At 43.1% G+C, this 16,118-nt stretch overlaps 1 protein-coding gene across 1 annotated transcript; it reads right to left on the bottom strand.

Annotated features, from left to right (window-relative positions):
* Positions 1-237: 237 nt before the first annotated feature.
* Positions 238-15,349, bottom strand: LOC109871782 (nicastrin). The gene is made up of 17 exons (XM_020462773.2): positions 15,189-15,349; positions 14,399-14,500; positions 10,138-10,261; positions 9,890-10,008; positions 8,117-8,262; positions 7,817-7,961; positions 4,332-4,444; positions 3,546-3,698; positions 3,295-3,399; positions 3,099-3,176; positions 2,808-2,977; positions 2,586-2,688; positions 2,376-2,474; positions 2,100-2,187; positions 1,765-1,919; positions 1,409-1,621; positions 238-1,216 (listed from the first exon to the last, which is right to left on the bottom strand). The coding sequence occupies exons 1-17, from the start codon at positions 15,244-15,246 to the stop codon at positions 1,094-1,096; spliced, it is 2,094 nt and encodes a 697-aa protein (XP_020318362.1). The 5' UTR covers positions 15,247-15,349; the 3' UTR covers positions 238-1,093.
* Positions 15,350-16,118: the final 769 nt, after the last annotated feature.

Raw genomic sequence — 16,118 nt, 5'->3', positions numbered from 1 at the left:
ATTCTTGCAACTAGAAGGGAATAAGCAGTAAATCCAGAAAACTCCAACCAGGATTTCTGTAAAACCCAGGAATTTATTGAAAAGTTGTCAGGATTTTGCAATAACTGTAACACCCCCCCCCCCCCCTCTATTATTGTGGAACCTCAACTAGAACTACTACTCAGAAGAAGAAAAACAAACATACCAAGCCATGTACTACACCACATGCCTGGAAATAGTAGAGAAGCAACACGAGAGGATTGGAAAAGCCATGTTTATTTAGTTATCAAGGCAATAATCACATTTATTCCCCAATTGGTCAGAGATCACCTTCTTTCAAACACACCCCGTATCATTTGACATTTCCATCAATACATAAAAACCTCTGGGCATAATCCTGCAAATTATTAATAGATTTAAAATAACAAAGTAGATTTTTATAGACTGCAAACAAAATAAAATACCATTTTGATATACACTTTTTAATGCATATCAGGATGTGTTCAGACACTCAATTCTGATATTTTCTTCACTAATTGGTCTTTTGACCAATGGGATCAGCTCTGAAAAAAATCTGACGTGAAAAGATCTGATGTAAATATAAGAATTGGGCTGCCTGTGTGAACACAGCTGTAGTGGAAATTACAGATCAGTATACTACAGACAGAGAAAAGAAAGGTACTGCACATACTACAACCGCATCCTCAACATATACACTTGCAAGCACTCACTCACCTCCCACTTACACACACGCAAGCAAGCACACACATTCAAACAAAGCTTAACACCTACTTCCATGATACAGTAAACAAAACATTATTTGACTGAACAAAAAAATGAATATGAACATCTTTTACACTGGCATAGACCAGTTTAATCTGACCCTGATGAGTCCGGATGCATCCGGGCCAGTCAATTCCAGTTGTGTTAAACCTCACCTGTGTAAGTCCATCAGGCTCACACACATAAAACAATCTATTCTGCTTAACTTTTTTGCCTGTCTGCCTATCGTGTGTAAAAAATAACAAATAAACTTGAAAGAAAAATGCTGTTTGTTCCTGCTTGGTTGGGAGAGTAGTGGTCACTGGTCACAGGTTAAAACGCCTGGAGGTAATCAATAGGCGGCGCTAGCGGGTTCCCTCGTGGAGCTGAAGAGGACGTCTGCCTTGGTGCTGATGAAGTATGTCACCAGTAGGGATGTGAACAACACAGCCACTCCCACGCCTAAGGTCAGCATCTATGAGAGACAAATTAAGAGGAAGAGGTGAATACTGTAGGAGAAAAAACATGATTGTACTCGTCAATGAATTTGACACTATTTCCCTACCTAAACATGATAATTGGTTCAAACAGAAATCACTTGAACCTAAGCAACACAACTATAATTGATTAAACAGATGTGGATCCTGGAAGAAGACTGCAGTTTTACCTCCAAGTCCCGGCTCGCTACTAGGAAAATTCGAGCTTTGATGAACTTCCACCGTGATTCTGTCCACGTGGAATAGTCTTTGGAAGCATACTCTCCGAGCTCGAAGGCAGGGGACACTGCTTTGGTCAGGCGTACCGATGCACGTACGCAGAAAGAATCCCTCTCGGTGCTGTTGGGTGGGACAATGCCCTGAACCCAGAGATAGGAGTACATCTGCGAGAGAAACAGTGAATGAGAGTGTGGTGGGATTCCAGCACCATAGTGTACAAATAAACACTTTTTTAAAATTTCCGACGTAAACAGATACGCTGTACATCTATCCATCTACAGACAGACAGATCCAGCGGCACACCTACCTGTCTGCTCTCGTTTGGCAGCTCATCTGGCTTCTGGCACTGACTCTGGGTGAGGTTGGTGGCTGCTCCAGTTAAATTGGCCAGGAGGTACTGGACCAGACGAGTTGGAGTGGAAGACATGGCAACACCAACATAGTACTCTGGTGGGCTGGGCTCTAGGAGACAGAAAAATACAAAGCAATGAAGGCCCAAGTACCCCAATACCTTCTTTATGGATGCAAGTGTGTCTGACTAGTAAACATGTACACATGCTCCATATCTGCCTGTGTGTTTATGACATTGGTAGAAGCAGACTGCCTTTGTAGGGTCAAAGAGTGTTTCCTAGTGTGACTCACTGAGAATGTTCTTTAGTTCTGGGGCCATCACTGCCTGAAACCAACTGTTGTTGGAACTAACCAGAAACCCATACAGCATCTGTGTAACCTGAGAGAGAGATTGAGTGTTAGGTCAAATAATTCTGCTTACTGTTCCAAAAAAACTTGCTGAGAATAAACAAGTGACTTATGTTAACAGAAATATTGACAGTCATAGAAAATAACAGACTATAACAGTATGACGGATCAGTCTGACATGTACAACAGCTGAACAGGTAATCATTTGTCGGGTCTCACTATTTTGGGATCTGCTTTGATGGTGTTGACTCGGGACTCGTCTCCCCCGGCCTGCTTGTAGAGAGCACGTGCAACCACTGTAGCCACATCAGTAAGGGACTGATAGAGTAGAGGGAGGGAGAATACATTATTGTAACAATGGATCACAATGTAAAGGCAACTGTACCTACTGCAATGGATGGATCAATGGGATTGCTCTGGTAAGAATACCTCTGCAGTATGAGTCACAAACTCCAGCTGTTCCTCTGGACTCAAGTCAGATGGATAGGTCAGGTTCAGGTTAGCAGCGTTGTCGTAAAAACTCTCATAGTACCTGTGCATGGGCAAACAGGACAGAACACTCCTCACTACTAATGAAGAAATCAGGCAAGCTTAATATTGCCGTAATAAAAATGAACAGCAACGACAGACCACAGTCAAACGTTGACTCACCTGTTGTTGAAAGCGGATTCGTGGTCTGCAAGCACAATCCCCGGGATTGGCTGAGCTCGCAGGAAACGCTGGAGGGAGGAGGGCGGGAGTGGCTGAGAGACATTAGGCTCAACCAATAAGAAGCCGAGCCCAGCCGTGGAGGACTGTAAATTGTTCACAAGATTCTTAACCTGAAACAGAGTAAGAGGTTGGGAAAAGTGGGTTGAGAGAAAGGATAATAAAGAGTATAGGAAAAAAAAACGGCCGGCCCAGGTAAGGCACAAAGAAAGAAGAAAATAATTCCTCCCTCACCACGTCATTGACAGTGTTGTTCCTCCTGGACACAGGGTCTGAGTGGAGAAAGAGGTTGTTGCCACTATGCAAGGCCACCTTACAAATAACATAAAAGATCCATCACTCAGTATCGGTTGATTGTATACCCATGTATTTTGCAAAAAGATGCCTGCGCGTGTTTGAGTATTCAATGAGACTGTACGCATGTCCTTACCTGACCAATCTCTAGTACTGAGTGAATATTGTCCAAGTCTATCACAAACTTGCCGTTCTCCATGTCGTAAACCATCCGAGAGCTGCCAATGTAGTCAAAGGTTTCCTGAAAGAGAGGAATAAGCGATCAACATCCTCGCTCATATAGTACAACACTAAACAATACTGCTATATGATAGTGACCACATGGGACTCATGTACCTAATCAACACATACTAGACTAACTTGCTTAGGGAGACAGAAGGAACTCACCCCTTGGAAGAAGGCAAAGAGGATATTCCGTGTGGGAGGGGCCTCGTGAGTGACTTCACGCAGTGCCTGGGCAGCAGCAAGCAGAGTGACAAACCCTGAGACACTTCCCTCTGCTCCAGTTGAAACCTCCCAGAAAAATGCCCTGCTGTCCAGCTACAAAAACAGAGAGTGCAAGGTGTCCAGTCAATTACTCCAAACAAGAAAAAACAAAACAATGTAAGGATTGCATAGGAAGGAAAATGGTACTGAGCAAATTACCAAAGCAGTTAACCTCCTTAAACCAAAATGTGTATACCACACACAGGAATGTGGCTCATCTTGTATACCGTTTTGCATAAATTCCAAACGGCTTATGCTGCATTCATAACCAAGTGGGAAGGTGGTATTTATCACATACGACTGGGAAGAATCCACTTGAACACCCCTACAACTCGTAATTACTCGTGGGAAACTCGTCTGTCAGCTCTGAGCTCCGACTTCTTCAACATGCTGATCTCTGAAATGGCCACGATAACTGAATTTTCAGCAGTTAATGTAACAAAACAATATTTCTAAAAAGCAATCTAATAACATGGGGTTGGAACATTTAAAAATAAATAATAATAATTACAAGCATGATCGCTGTACTTTTAGTTTATTGTTGATGTAGCTTGTTGATGAGCTCAAAGCATCCAACTGGTATTTACAACTGGTAATTACCATCTTTCCACTTGGTTATGAACACAGCATTAAACCATCTGTGAACATGTGACAAGATGTGTAAGAGTAGGCCTTTGTGTCACTCACCCTGGCTGCTGCTATAACAACGCTCTCGTTCTCCTTGTGGCCGAAGACGGTGTCGTTATAGGGCCGGATGGAACCCCAAACATTATAATCACCCAGAGGGTCACACACCATCTCTGTGAGTGGGTGAGATATACACTGAATGTACAACACATTAGGAACACCTTCCTAATATTAAGATATACCCGTATTGCCCTCAGAAGAAACTCAATTCTTTGGGGCATGGATTACAAGGTGTCGAAAGCGTTTCACAGGGATGCTGGCCCATGTTGACTCCAATGCTTCCCACAGTTGTGTCAAGTTGATTGGATGTCCTTTGGGTGGTGGACCATTATTGATACACACGGGAAACCCAGCAGCGTTGCAGTTCTTGACACACCCCGTTCAAAGGCACTTAAATCTTTTGTCTTGCCCATTCACCCTCATACACAATCCATGTCTCAATGCTTAAAAATCCTTCTTTAACATGTCTCCTCCCCTTCATCTACACTGATTGGAGTGGATTTAACTGGTGACATCAATAAGGGATCATAGATTTCACCTGGTGAATCATAGCTTTTCACTCAGTGTACATGACAGAATGTGTATACCTGCCGTTTACCATTATTTCCAGCATTATCTACTAGGTTTGCAGCAGGCTTCGTGTGATTAAGATCTGCAGATATACGCCTTCCACATTTACACACATTAATTGAATTGAGACAAGCCGTCTCCAATCAACCAATGTCTGGTTGTACAATGTCTGGTTGTACTACTATTTGTAGTGATTCTTCACCTCACAATTCAAGATTCGCAGAGCTACGCCTTCCATGGCTTAAGACGTCGGCATGCTTCCCAGCCGATACAGTTCGGAAGAGTTTGTGTATATGTTGTGACGATTTTGTTAGCTTTGAACTTTGGTAAGGCTTTTTTTCAGCAGTTTGGGCACACATTTCTTTGTTGTTGAGGCAATCAGAAATTGGTATCCAAAGCCCCTTTGTCTGATTACTGAAGAATCCCCACTCTTGATCAAAGTCTGTTGTCATTCAACGAGAGACGACTCGTTTCCAAGCAAATTTTTTTATTGGAAATTCTGCACCAAACAATGCTGACCACACCGCTCACACACAATAGATTTACACACATGCTATTCATTCATTGTATCCAAACAGCTCCCGTGCGTTAACGAGAGTCTGCGTAGCCAGGCGCTAAAATAGAACTTGGTTTTATGTGGTGCAAGTCCCGCCTCTCCCATCTCGTTAGGAGCATATATGACAAACTGAGGTCCACACTCCAGTCTAGTTTGTGGTGGTAATGCACCTTAAAGTTGCCAACCGCCATATAAAGTCCAAAGAAGAAGACTTCACAGATCTTCACTGTAAAGGGTTTAAACACGGTTTCCCATGCTTGTTCAATGAACCATAAACATTTTTATCAACATGCACCTGTGGAACAGTCATTAAGACACTAACAGCTTACAGACGGTAGGCAATTAAGGCCACAGTTAGGACATTAGAGAGGCCTTTCTACTGACTCTGAAAAACACCAAAAGAAAGGTGCCCAGGGTCCCTGCTCATCTGCGTGAACGTGCCATTGGCATGCTGCAAGGAGGCATGAGGACTGCAGATATTACCAGGGCAATAAATTGCAATGTCTGTACTGTGAGACGCCTAAGACAGCGCTTCAGGGAGACAGGACGAACAGCTGATCGTCCTCGCAGTAGCAGACCACGTGTAACACCTGCACAGGATCACACCTGCGGAACAGGTACAGGATGGTAACAACAACTGCCTGAGTTACACCAGGAACGCAGAATCCCACCATCAGTGCTCAGACTGTCCTCAATAGGCTGAGAGAGGTTGGACTGAGGGCTTGTAGGCATGTTGTAAGGCAGGTCCTCACCAGTCATCACCGGGAACAACGTCGAGATGGTGGGCACAAACCCACCGTCACTGGACCAGACAGGACTGGCAAAAAGTGCTCTTCACTGACGAGTCGCGGTTTTGTCTCAACAGGGGAGATGGTCGAATTTGCGTTTATTGTCGAAGGAATGAGCGTTACACCGAGGCCTGTACTCTGGAGCGGGATCGATTTGGAGGTGGAGGGTCCGTTATGATCTGGGGCGGTGTGTCACAGCATCATGGGACTGAGCTTTTTGTCATTGCAGGCAATCTCAACGCTGTGCGTTACAGGGAAGACATCCTCCTCCCTCATGTGGAACCCTTCCTGCAGGCTCATCCTGACATGACCCTCCAGCATGACAATGCCACCAGCCATACTGCTCATTCTGTGCGTGATTTCCTGCAAGACAGGAATGTCAGTGTTCTGCCATGGCCAGCAAAGAGCCCGGATCTCAATCCTATTGAGCACGCCTGGGACCTGTTGGATCGGAGGGTGAGGACTAGGGCCATTCCTCCCAGAAATGTCCGGGACCTTGCAGGTGCCTTGGTGGAAGGGTGCGATAACGTCTCACAGCAAGAACTGGAAAATATGGTGCAGCCCACGAGGAAGAGATGCACTGCAGTACTTAATGCAGCTGGTGGCCACACCAGATACTGACTGTTACCTCCCCTTTGTTCAGGGACAAATTATTCCATTTCTGTTAGTCACGTCTGTGGAACTTGTTCAGTTTATGTCTCAGTTGTTGAATCTTGTTATGTTCATACAAATATCTACACATGTTAAGTCTGCTGAAAATAAACACAGTGAGAGGACATTTCTTTTTTTGCTGAGTTTATAACAATGCTAGATGGTAGAAACACGCTCTAAAATGCCTGCGAAAGAAATGACTCCGATGCATATGGGGATATATTGATTCCTCTCGATGACAATCTGAAGCTAAACTGCGCCTATAATACTCAAGGAGATTTTAAAAAATTGGACTTTGCTATTCTGTCCCTATTAATTGAGCTTTTCTCTTCTGAAAAGAGATGTTTGTTTAAACCCAGGCAGCTTTTAGGGAAGCACTTCTGTTGTTGGGTTATACAACGAACGAGTAGCCAGCAGTTAAGGCTTACAGTTTTCTGCATCAGTAGAGCCTCTGCCTGGGTGCAAAGGTCACCTTTGAAAGTGCCATGCTTCATAAGGTTGTCTAATTATTTTTGTCTCGCCTAGGGCGGCAGAAGGTCCACAGCATTGGTGATTTTATCAATGTAATCAGATTGAAAATATTAGGCCGTTATTGACATTGAACAGATTATATAACCTACTAACCAGATGTGTTAAAAATTGTGTTTAATTTGTAGCATAAACCTATGAGGGGGGAGCGTCAGATTTTGTCTCGGCTAGGGCGGCAGAAAGTCCAGGACCGGCCCTGCCCCCACCAAACACAGAAGCACAACCAGAGATTCCTTGATTTATTTGGAGACAATTAAATAACGTTTCCTAGGATTTTCTACCTGCAGCAAACCTAGTGGATAAAACTGGAAATACTGGTAAAAGCAAAGTGCCTAAAAAGCATGGCCCTAACAATAATGTATCTCTGCTAACGACAGTGGCTGTTTGTGTACCTGGGTTGATGCTAAAGTTGATGTCGTTGCGTCTCATGCAGGTTGGAGTATTGGTGACTGCGTGCATGTGGGAGAAGAGCTGCATGGCACACAGAGGGTACTGCGGGGCACTGCCGTTCACTGCACGATTATGGTCCAAGTAGCACTGCAAGTAGGGTGGATACATTTATCAGAATGAAGGGTACAGTTTCAATACACAGAACTACTGTAGAAAGTTATTCGGATAAAGACAGTTAATGGTCATTAAGTGACATGATATTAATCCTGACTGGGTTGTGACAGCTTGAAGTGATCCCTCACCTGTTTGATGAACTCTGTTTCGTTGTCTTCTTTCAAGGAGAAGACAGGGAAGTCAAATTCCTCATAGGATAGACCGTTCCCCCGAGGGTTCCATACAGTAGTGTTACAGTGTGCCAAATTAGGACCATAGTTGTCCGAGTATACACCTGAGGAAAAAGTAAACCAAGTAAAACAAATGACGTTTAAAAAGCACCCCAGTTAGAAAAGATCACATACAGTACCAGTCAAAAGTTGACACATCTCTCATTCAACATTTTGTCTTTATTTTGACTCTTTTCTACATTGTACACTAATAGTGAAGACATCAAAACTATGAAACAACACATGAAATCATGTAGCAACCAAAAAGTGTTAAATCCAAATATATTTTAGATTCTTCAAAGTAGCCACCCTTTGCCTTGATGACAGCTTTGCACTCTTGGCATTCTCTCAACCAGCTTCACCTGGAATGCTTTTCCAACAGTGTTGAAGGAGTTCCCACATATGCTGAGCACTTGTTGGATGCTTTTCCTTCACTCTGCGGTCCAACTCATCCCAAACCATCTCAATTGGGTTGAGGTCGGCTGATTGTGGAGGCCAGGTCATCTAATGCAGCACTCCCTCACTCTCCTTCTTGGTCAAATAGCCCACACACAGCCTGGAGGTGTGTTGGGTCATTGTCCTGTTGAAAAACAAATGATAGTGGGACTATGCACAAACCAGATGGGATGGGGAAATCGCTGAAGAATGATGTGGTAGTAATGCTGGTTAGGTGTCCCTTGAATTCGAAATCAAATCACTGCCAGTGTCACCAGCAAAGCATGACACAATCACACCACCATGCTTCACGGTGGGAATTACACATGCAGAGATAATCCGTTCACCTACTCTGCATCTCACAAAGACACAGTGGTTGGAACCAAAAATCTCAAATTTGGACTCATCAGACCAAGGGACAGATTTCCACCAGTCTAATGTGCATTGCTCAGGTTTGTTGGTCCAAGCAAGTCTCTTCTTATTATTGTTGTTCTTTAGTTGTGGTTTCTTTGCAGCAATTCGACCATGAAGGCCTGATACACGCAGTCTCCTCTGAACCGTTGATGTTGAGACGCGTCTGTTACTTAAACCCTGTGAAGCATTTATTTGGGCTGCAATTTCTGAGGCTGGTAACTCTAATGAACGTATCATTTGCAGCAGTCTTCATGAGAGCCAGTTTCATCATAGCGCTTGATGGTTTTTGTGACTGCACTTGAAGAAATGTTCAAAGTTCTTCAAATTTTTCAGATTGACTGAACTTCACGTCTTAAAGTAATGGACTGTTGTTTCTCTTTGCATATTTGAGCTGTTCTTGCCATGATATGGACTTGGTATTTTACCAAATAGGGTTATCTTCTGTATACCACCCCTACCATGTCACAACACAACTGATTGGCTCAAACTCATTAAGGAAAGAAATTCCACAAATTAAATTTTAACAAGGCACACCTGTTAAATGAAATTCATTCCAGGTGACTACACCATTAAGCTGGTTGAGAGAATGCCAAGAGTGTGCAAAGCTGTCATCAAGGCAAAGAGTGGCTACTTTGAGGAAACACAAATATAACACTTTTTTGGTTACTACATGATTCCATGTGTTATTTCATAGTTTTGATGTCTTCACTATTATTCTACATTGTCGAAAATAGTAATATATATATATATTTTTAAACCCTTGAATGAGTAGGTGTGTCTAAACTTTTGACTGGTACTGTATTCATTTTGACAGACTGGAGTCCTAACGTCTGATCCACCTACCTGTGTTCTCATTGGGACATGTCGTGTGTGGCGAGAACTCTGGTGGGCTAGTATTTGGGACCACCACTGCAACCCCAGCTACCCTGTTGGATTCATTCTTCATCTTCATCATGATGGACCTGTCGAGAGAAGACAATCCTTGAGCGTGACGCGGCTACTAGGACATGGATCATATCATTGTGCGGCTGTGATGAACGATACTCACTCACTGACTGTGTTAAATGTTTTTGGCTGTGTGTATAGCCTACCTGGTGAAGAGGGATGATTCCAACAGAACCATATAAGGAGGATTGGGTCCTTTGCTCAAAGGCCATTCCAGATCTTCCTCAGACTCCAAGACATGGATCACTCCTGTATCACCTGATATCGAGGCTGACACACAGGATAGAAAAAACGCTTGTCTTAGTATGCAAATCTTTCATCTGTATTCCAGCATTACAAAAAGTACAGCTTGGATAGAAATCACAGTCAGTGTTTCCCCTGTATTAATTTAGCAGTGGCACACCGCTGCTGCTAAATTGTTGCCGCCACACACATAAAAAAAAAAAAAACATTTTCAGGAGGGAAAAATGCGTTCAGTGCAAATTTAAGACTAAAACCTGTCAGAAAGCTGGTAGAAAAGATAATTGACCTTTATATATTTTTTTATAATCTAAACTTTAAAGAGCTAGAAATCACCAAAATAAAAGCTCAAATGAAACCAATAAAATAGACTATGAATTTAGGAGTAGTATTGGCATGGACTGATAACCAACCGGGCACGCAGGCCACAGGCCCAAATTGGGGTCCTTGTTGATTTTGTTGTTTGAACATAAAAACACAAAATTAGTCATGGCAAAATGTGTAGAATTGCAGGAAAAAAGTTTTTGAAAAACTGCAACATTTTCTCTCAGCTGTCTTCAACCAGGATCTCAGCGATCACTGCCTCATTGCCTGCGTCCGTAATGGGTCCACAGTCAAACAACCAAATTACAGTCAAAAGCGCCCTAAAACACTTCAGCGTACAGGCCTTTCTAATCGACCTGGCCTGGGTATCCTGGAAAGATATTGACCTCATTCCGTCAGTAGAGGATGCCTGGTTATTCTTTAAAAGTGCTTTCCTCACCATCTTAAATAAGCATGCCCATTCAAAAAAATGTAGAACCAGGAACAGATATAGCCCTTGATTCACCCCAGACCTGACTGCCCTTGACCAGCACAAAAACATTCTGTGGCGTACTGCATTAGCATCGAATAGCCCCCGCGATATGCAACCTTTCAGGGAAGTTAGGAACCAATACTCCTTCCAGCTGCCCACTGCACTGAGGCTAGGAAACACTGTCACCACCGATAAATCTATGATAATCGAGAATTTCAGTAAGCATTTTTCAACAGCTGGCCATGCTTTCCACCTGGCTACCCCTACCCCGGTCAACAGCTCTGCACCCCCCACAGTAACTTGTCCAAGCCTCCCCCATTTCTCCTTCACCCAAATCCAGATAGCTGATGTTCTGAAAGAGCTGCAAAATCTGGACCCCTACAAATCAGCTGGGCAAGACAATCTGGATCCACTCTTTCTAAAATTATCCGCCGCAATTGTTGCAACCCCTATTACAAGACTGTTCAACCTCTCTTTCTAAGGTCTTCGAAAGCCAAGTTAACAAACAGATCACGGACCATTTTGAATCCCACCGTAACTTCGCCGCTATGCGATCTGGTTTCCGAGCTGGTCATGGGTGCACCTCAGCCGCGCTCAATGTCCTATCGACAAAAGACAATACTGTGCAGCCGTATTCATCGACTTGGCCAAGGCTTTCGACTCTGTCAATCACCACATTCTTATCGGCACACTCAATAGCCTCGGTTTCTCAAATGACTGCCTTGTTCACCAAATACTTCTCAGACAGAGTTCAGTGTGTCAAATCAGAGGGCCTGTTGTCCGGGAACTCTGGCAGTCTCTATACGGGTGCCACAGGGTTCAAGTCTTGGGCCGACTCTTTTCTCTGTACACATCAATGATGTCGCTCTTGCGGCTGGTGATTCTCTGATCCACCTCTACACAGACGACACCATTCTGTATAGTTCTGGCCCTTCTTGGGACACTGTTAATTAACCTCCAGACGAGTTTCAATGCCATACAACTCTCCTTCCGCGGCCTCCAACTTCAATTAAATGCAAGTCAACCGATCGCTGCCTGCACCTGCCAGCCTGCCTAGCATCACTACTCTGGATGGCTCTGACTTAGAATATGTGGACAAGTACAAATACCTAGGTGTCTGGTTAGACTGTAAACTCTCCTTCCAGACTCCTATTAAGCATCTCCAATCCTAAATTAAATCTAGAATCAGCTTCCTATTTCGCAAGAAAGCATCCTTCACTCATCCTTCCAAACATACCCTCGTAAAACTGACTAACCTACTGATCCTTGACTTCGGCGATGTCATTTACAAAATAGCCTCCAACACTCTGCTCAGCAAATTGGATGCAGTCTATCACAGTGACATCCGTTTCGTCACCAAAGCCCCATACAGTGGGGCAAAAAAGTATTTAGTCAGCCACCAATTGTGCAAGTTCTCCCACTTAAAAAGACGAGACCTGTAATTTTCATCATAGGTACACTTCAACTATGACAGACAAAATGAGAAAAAAAATCCAGAAAATCACATTGTAGGATTTTTAAGGAATTTATTTGCAAATTATGGTGGAAAATAAGTATTTGGTCACCTACAAACAAGCAAGATTTCTGGCTCTCAGACACCTGTCCACAACCTCAAACAGTCACACTACAAACTCCACTATGGCCAAGACCAAAGAGCTGTCAGAGGACACCAAAACAAAATTGTAGACCTGCACCAGGTTGGGAAGACTGAATCTGCAATAGGTAAGCAGCTTGGTTTGAAGAAATCCACGCAAGATCTCAGCCCGTGTGATCAAAATGATCACAAGAACTGTGAGCAAAAATCCCAGAACCACACGGGGGGACCTAGTGAATGACCTGCAGAGAGCTGGGACCAAAGTAACAAAGCATGCGGAGTTGCATCCAAAGAACACCATACCTACTGTGAAGCATGGGGGTGGAAACATCATGCTTTGGGGCTGTTTTTCTGCAAAGGGACCAGGACGACTGATCCGTGTAAAGGAAAGAATGAATGGGGCCATGTATCATGAGATTTTGAGGGAAAATCTCCTTCCATCAGCAAGAGCATTGAAGATGAAACATGGCTGGGTCTTTCAGCGTGACAATGATCCCAAACACACCACCCGGGCAACGAAGGAGTGGCTTCGTAAGAAGCATTTCAAGGTCCTGGAGGGAGTTGAAATCTTTGGAGGGAGTTGAAAGTCTGTGTTGCCCAGCAACAGCCCCAAAACATCACTGCTCTAGAGGAGATCTGCATGGAGGAATGGGCCAAAATACCAGCAAGTGTGTGAAAACCTTGTGAAGACTTACAGAAAACGTTTGACCTCTGTCATTGCCAACAAAGGGTATATAACAAAGTATTGAGATAAACTTTTGTTATTGACCAAATACTTATTTTCCACCGTAACTTGCAAATTAATTAATTAAAAATCCTACAATGTGATTTTCTGGATTTTTTTTCTCATTTTGTCTATCATAGTGTAAGTGTACCTATGATGAAAATTACAGGCCTCTCTCATCTTTTTAAGTGGGAGAACTTGCACAATACTTTTTTGCCCCACTGTATACTACCCACCACTGCGGCCTGTATGATCTTGTTGGCTGGACCTCGCTTCATATTTTTCACCAAACCCACTGGCTCCAGGTAATCTATAAGTCTTTGCTAGGTAAAATCCCGCCTTATCTCAGCTCACTGGTCACCATAGCAGCACCCACCTGTAGCACGCGCTCCAGCAGGTATATTTCACTGGTCACCCCCAAAGCCAATTCCTCCTTTGACTGCCTTTCCTTACAGTTCTTTGCTGCCAATGACTGGAACAAATTGCAAAAATCACTGAAGCTGGAGACTCATATCTCCCTCACTAACTTTAAGCATCAGCTATCAGAGCAGCTTACAGATCAATGCACCTGTACATAGTCCATCTTTAAATTGCCAATCCAACTACCTCATCCCCATATTGTTAAATATATATATATATATATATATACACACATTTTGCTCCTTTGCACCCCAGTATCTCTACTTGCACATTCATCTTCTGCACATCTATCACTCCAGTGTTAATTTGCTAAATTGTATTTTTTTCGCCACTACGGCCTATCTATTGCCTTTCCCCACGGTCAGAGTATTAGGCATATTTAATGTTATTAACATTTTAAAAAATGCTATCGTAAAAGAGTCAACTGTAAAAAAATGTTTTTACCAACATGTACCTGGGTTCATTTCTGGGGGGGGGGGGGGGGGGGGGGGGGGGGGTTAGAGAGATGGTTTGGGCATCCATTAGATTTGAATTAATTTTGGATTAGAATGTCCATTTAAAAAGTCTCTGGAAATGACACCCACATTCCTTCTACAAAGAAATCCAGTGTGTGTGTCATGCTATGTCACTCACACTGGCAGCCAATCTGATGTGTAGCATTGAGCAGTCGAACGCATGGTACAGTGTTATTCAGCTCCACATATATCTTCTGCTCAACAGAGTTACAGCTCACATCTGAAAGACAAAAGAAAAATACAATTGAAGTGGCCAGTTTCTGTAGGGATGTATTCCCATCCCCAAGACACCTAACCATATTGCTACACATCCAATGAGATTTCATCCAGATTCATCCTGAAGCCTGTAATGCCTGTATAGCCGCCCACTCACTGCTTGACTTAAGATCACGAGCTATCAGTAGATATCAGTTTCACAATCGTGTTAACTAGCCAGTTGGCTAAGCTAGCTAAGTGTACCTCATACGGGACTTCAACAAACTAGCTACATAATTGTGTTTGCCGAAGAGTGCAATGGGGTAAAAATATGACCTCACTGTCAGCAACATCGTTGTAACTGGCTAGAATCTAGATATAGCCTTGGTCTATAAGCTAACTACTATACCGTTTACAGTAACGTTAGCTGTGAGTTACAATGGAAATAGTCAATGCAATACCCTAACAGAGGATAACTTGCTAAGCCAAACTAAAACGGTAATTATAATCGTTGTAACTGGCTAGAATCTAGATATAGCCTTGGGCTATAAGCTAACTACTATACCGTTTACAGTAACGTTAGCTGCGAGTTACAATGGAAAGAGCCAATGCAATACCCCAACAAAGAAGATAACTTGCTAAGCCAAACTAAAACGGTAATTATAGGTAACTGAACGCATGTAGCTAGTATTATAAACAAAGGGTAAACTTACTTTTGTAAAGCCAACAAACTAAGAATATTATAGCCCATTTCGACGATTCCAAACCCATCTTCCTGATTTCAGAAACAACGCTGTGAAGCCATAGATATTAAAACCAAGAGATGGGATACATGGATGACGTCGGCGCTATGGGGAAACTCCCAATGGCGCATGAATCCGGAAGTATTTTAATTTGAAGCGCTCCGTATAGTCTACCACCTTGTGGCATGAATGAGAATTGCAAGGGTGAGCAGTGAGTTTCTGTCTCTGCGTGTCGTCCTAAAACCCAGAAATCTGTGACTTGGTTCGCTCAGCCATATGGGAAAAATGAATGGCGAAAGAATATGTTTTTTAGAATAAACTCTGAAAATAAGGTCTGAGGTTAACAGAAGATTATCTCATAGAAGAAAACGAATAACATATCCTAGAATTGTGTTAACCACACACCTTATTTTCGGCATTTATCCAAAAACGTAATTAACTAACTCCACCATGTCGGTCGGAGTTAGTGCCTATGTAACCGATGTGAAATGGCTAGCTAGTTAGCGGTGGTGCGCTCTAATAGCGTTTCAATCGGTGACGTCACTTGCTCTGAGACCTTGAAGTAGTGGTTCCCCTTGCTCTGCAAGGGCAGCGAATTTTGTAGGGCAATTTAGCTGATAATTGGAAACGTTTCAAGCAGAGATTCAATATCTACCTAGCAGCCAGTGGTGCAGGGGGGATGACAAATTGAAAGCTTCCCTTTTTCTGCATGTTATTGGAGAGGATGCATTGGACATTTACAATAGCTTTCAGCAAGAGGAGGCAAACTTGACATTGACTGTGCTAATGGCAAAATTTGAGTAGTACTTTGTACCAAGCCAGAACGTCACGTTTGAGAGATACAAGTTTTTCTCTCATAATCAGAAACAAGGAGTCAGTTTTGACCAGTATTTGACTGAG

Source organism: Oncorhynchus kisutch, linkage group LG27, assembly GCF_002021735.2.
Source record: "Oncorhynchus kisutch isolate 150728-3 linkage group LG27, Okis_V2, whole genome shotgun sequence".
Lineage (NCBI taxonomy): Eukaryota > Metazoa > Chordata > Actinopteri > Salmoniformes > Salmonidae > Oncorhynchus > Oncorhynchus kisutch.
The sequence above is the reverse complement of the archived record's forward strand: the minus strand, read 5'-3'. Positions and strand labels throughout refer to the sequence as shown.

Excerpts from the sequence above, each read along its gene's own strand:
- LOC109871782 (XM_020462773.2), bottom strand. The coding sequence starts at position 15,246 with ATGGGTTTGGAATCGTCGAAATGGGCTATAATATTCTTAGTTTGTTGG. Across the intron at positions 8,263-9,889 it reads ATGTCCCAATGAGAACACAG|GTGTATACTCGGACAACTAT; the intron begins GTAGGTGGATCA and ends CTTTTTCCTCAG. Across the intron at positions 2,978-3,098 it reads ACAACACTGTCAATGACGTG|GTTAAGAATCTTGTGAACAA; the intron begins GTGAGGGAGGAA and ends ACTCTGTTTCAG.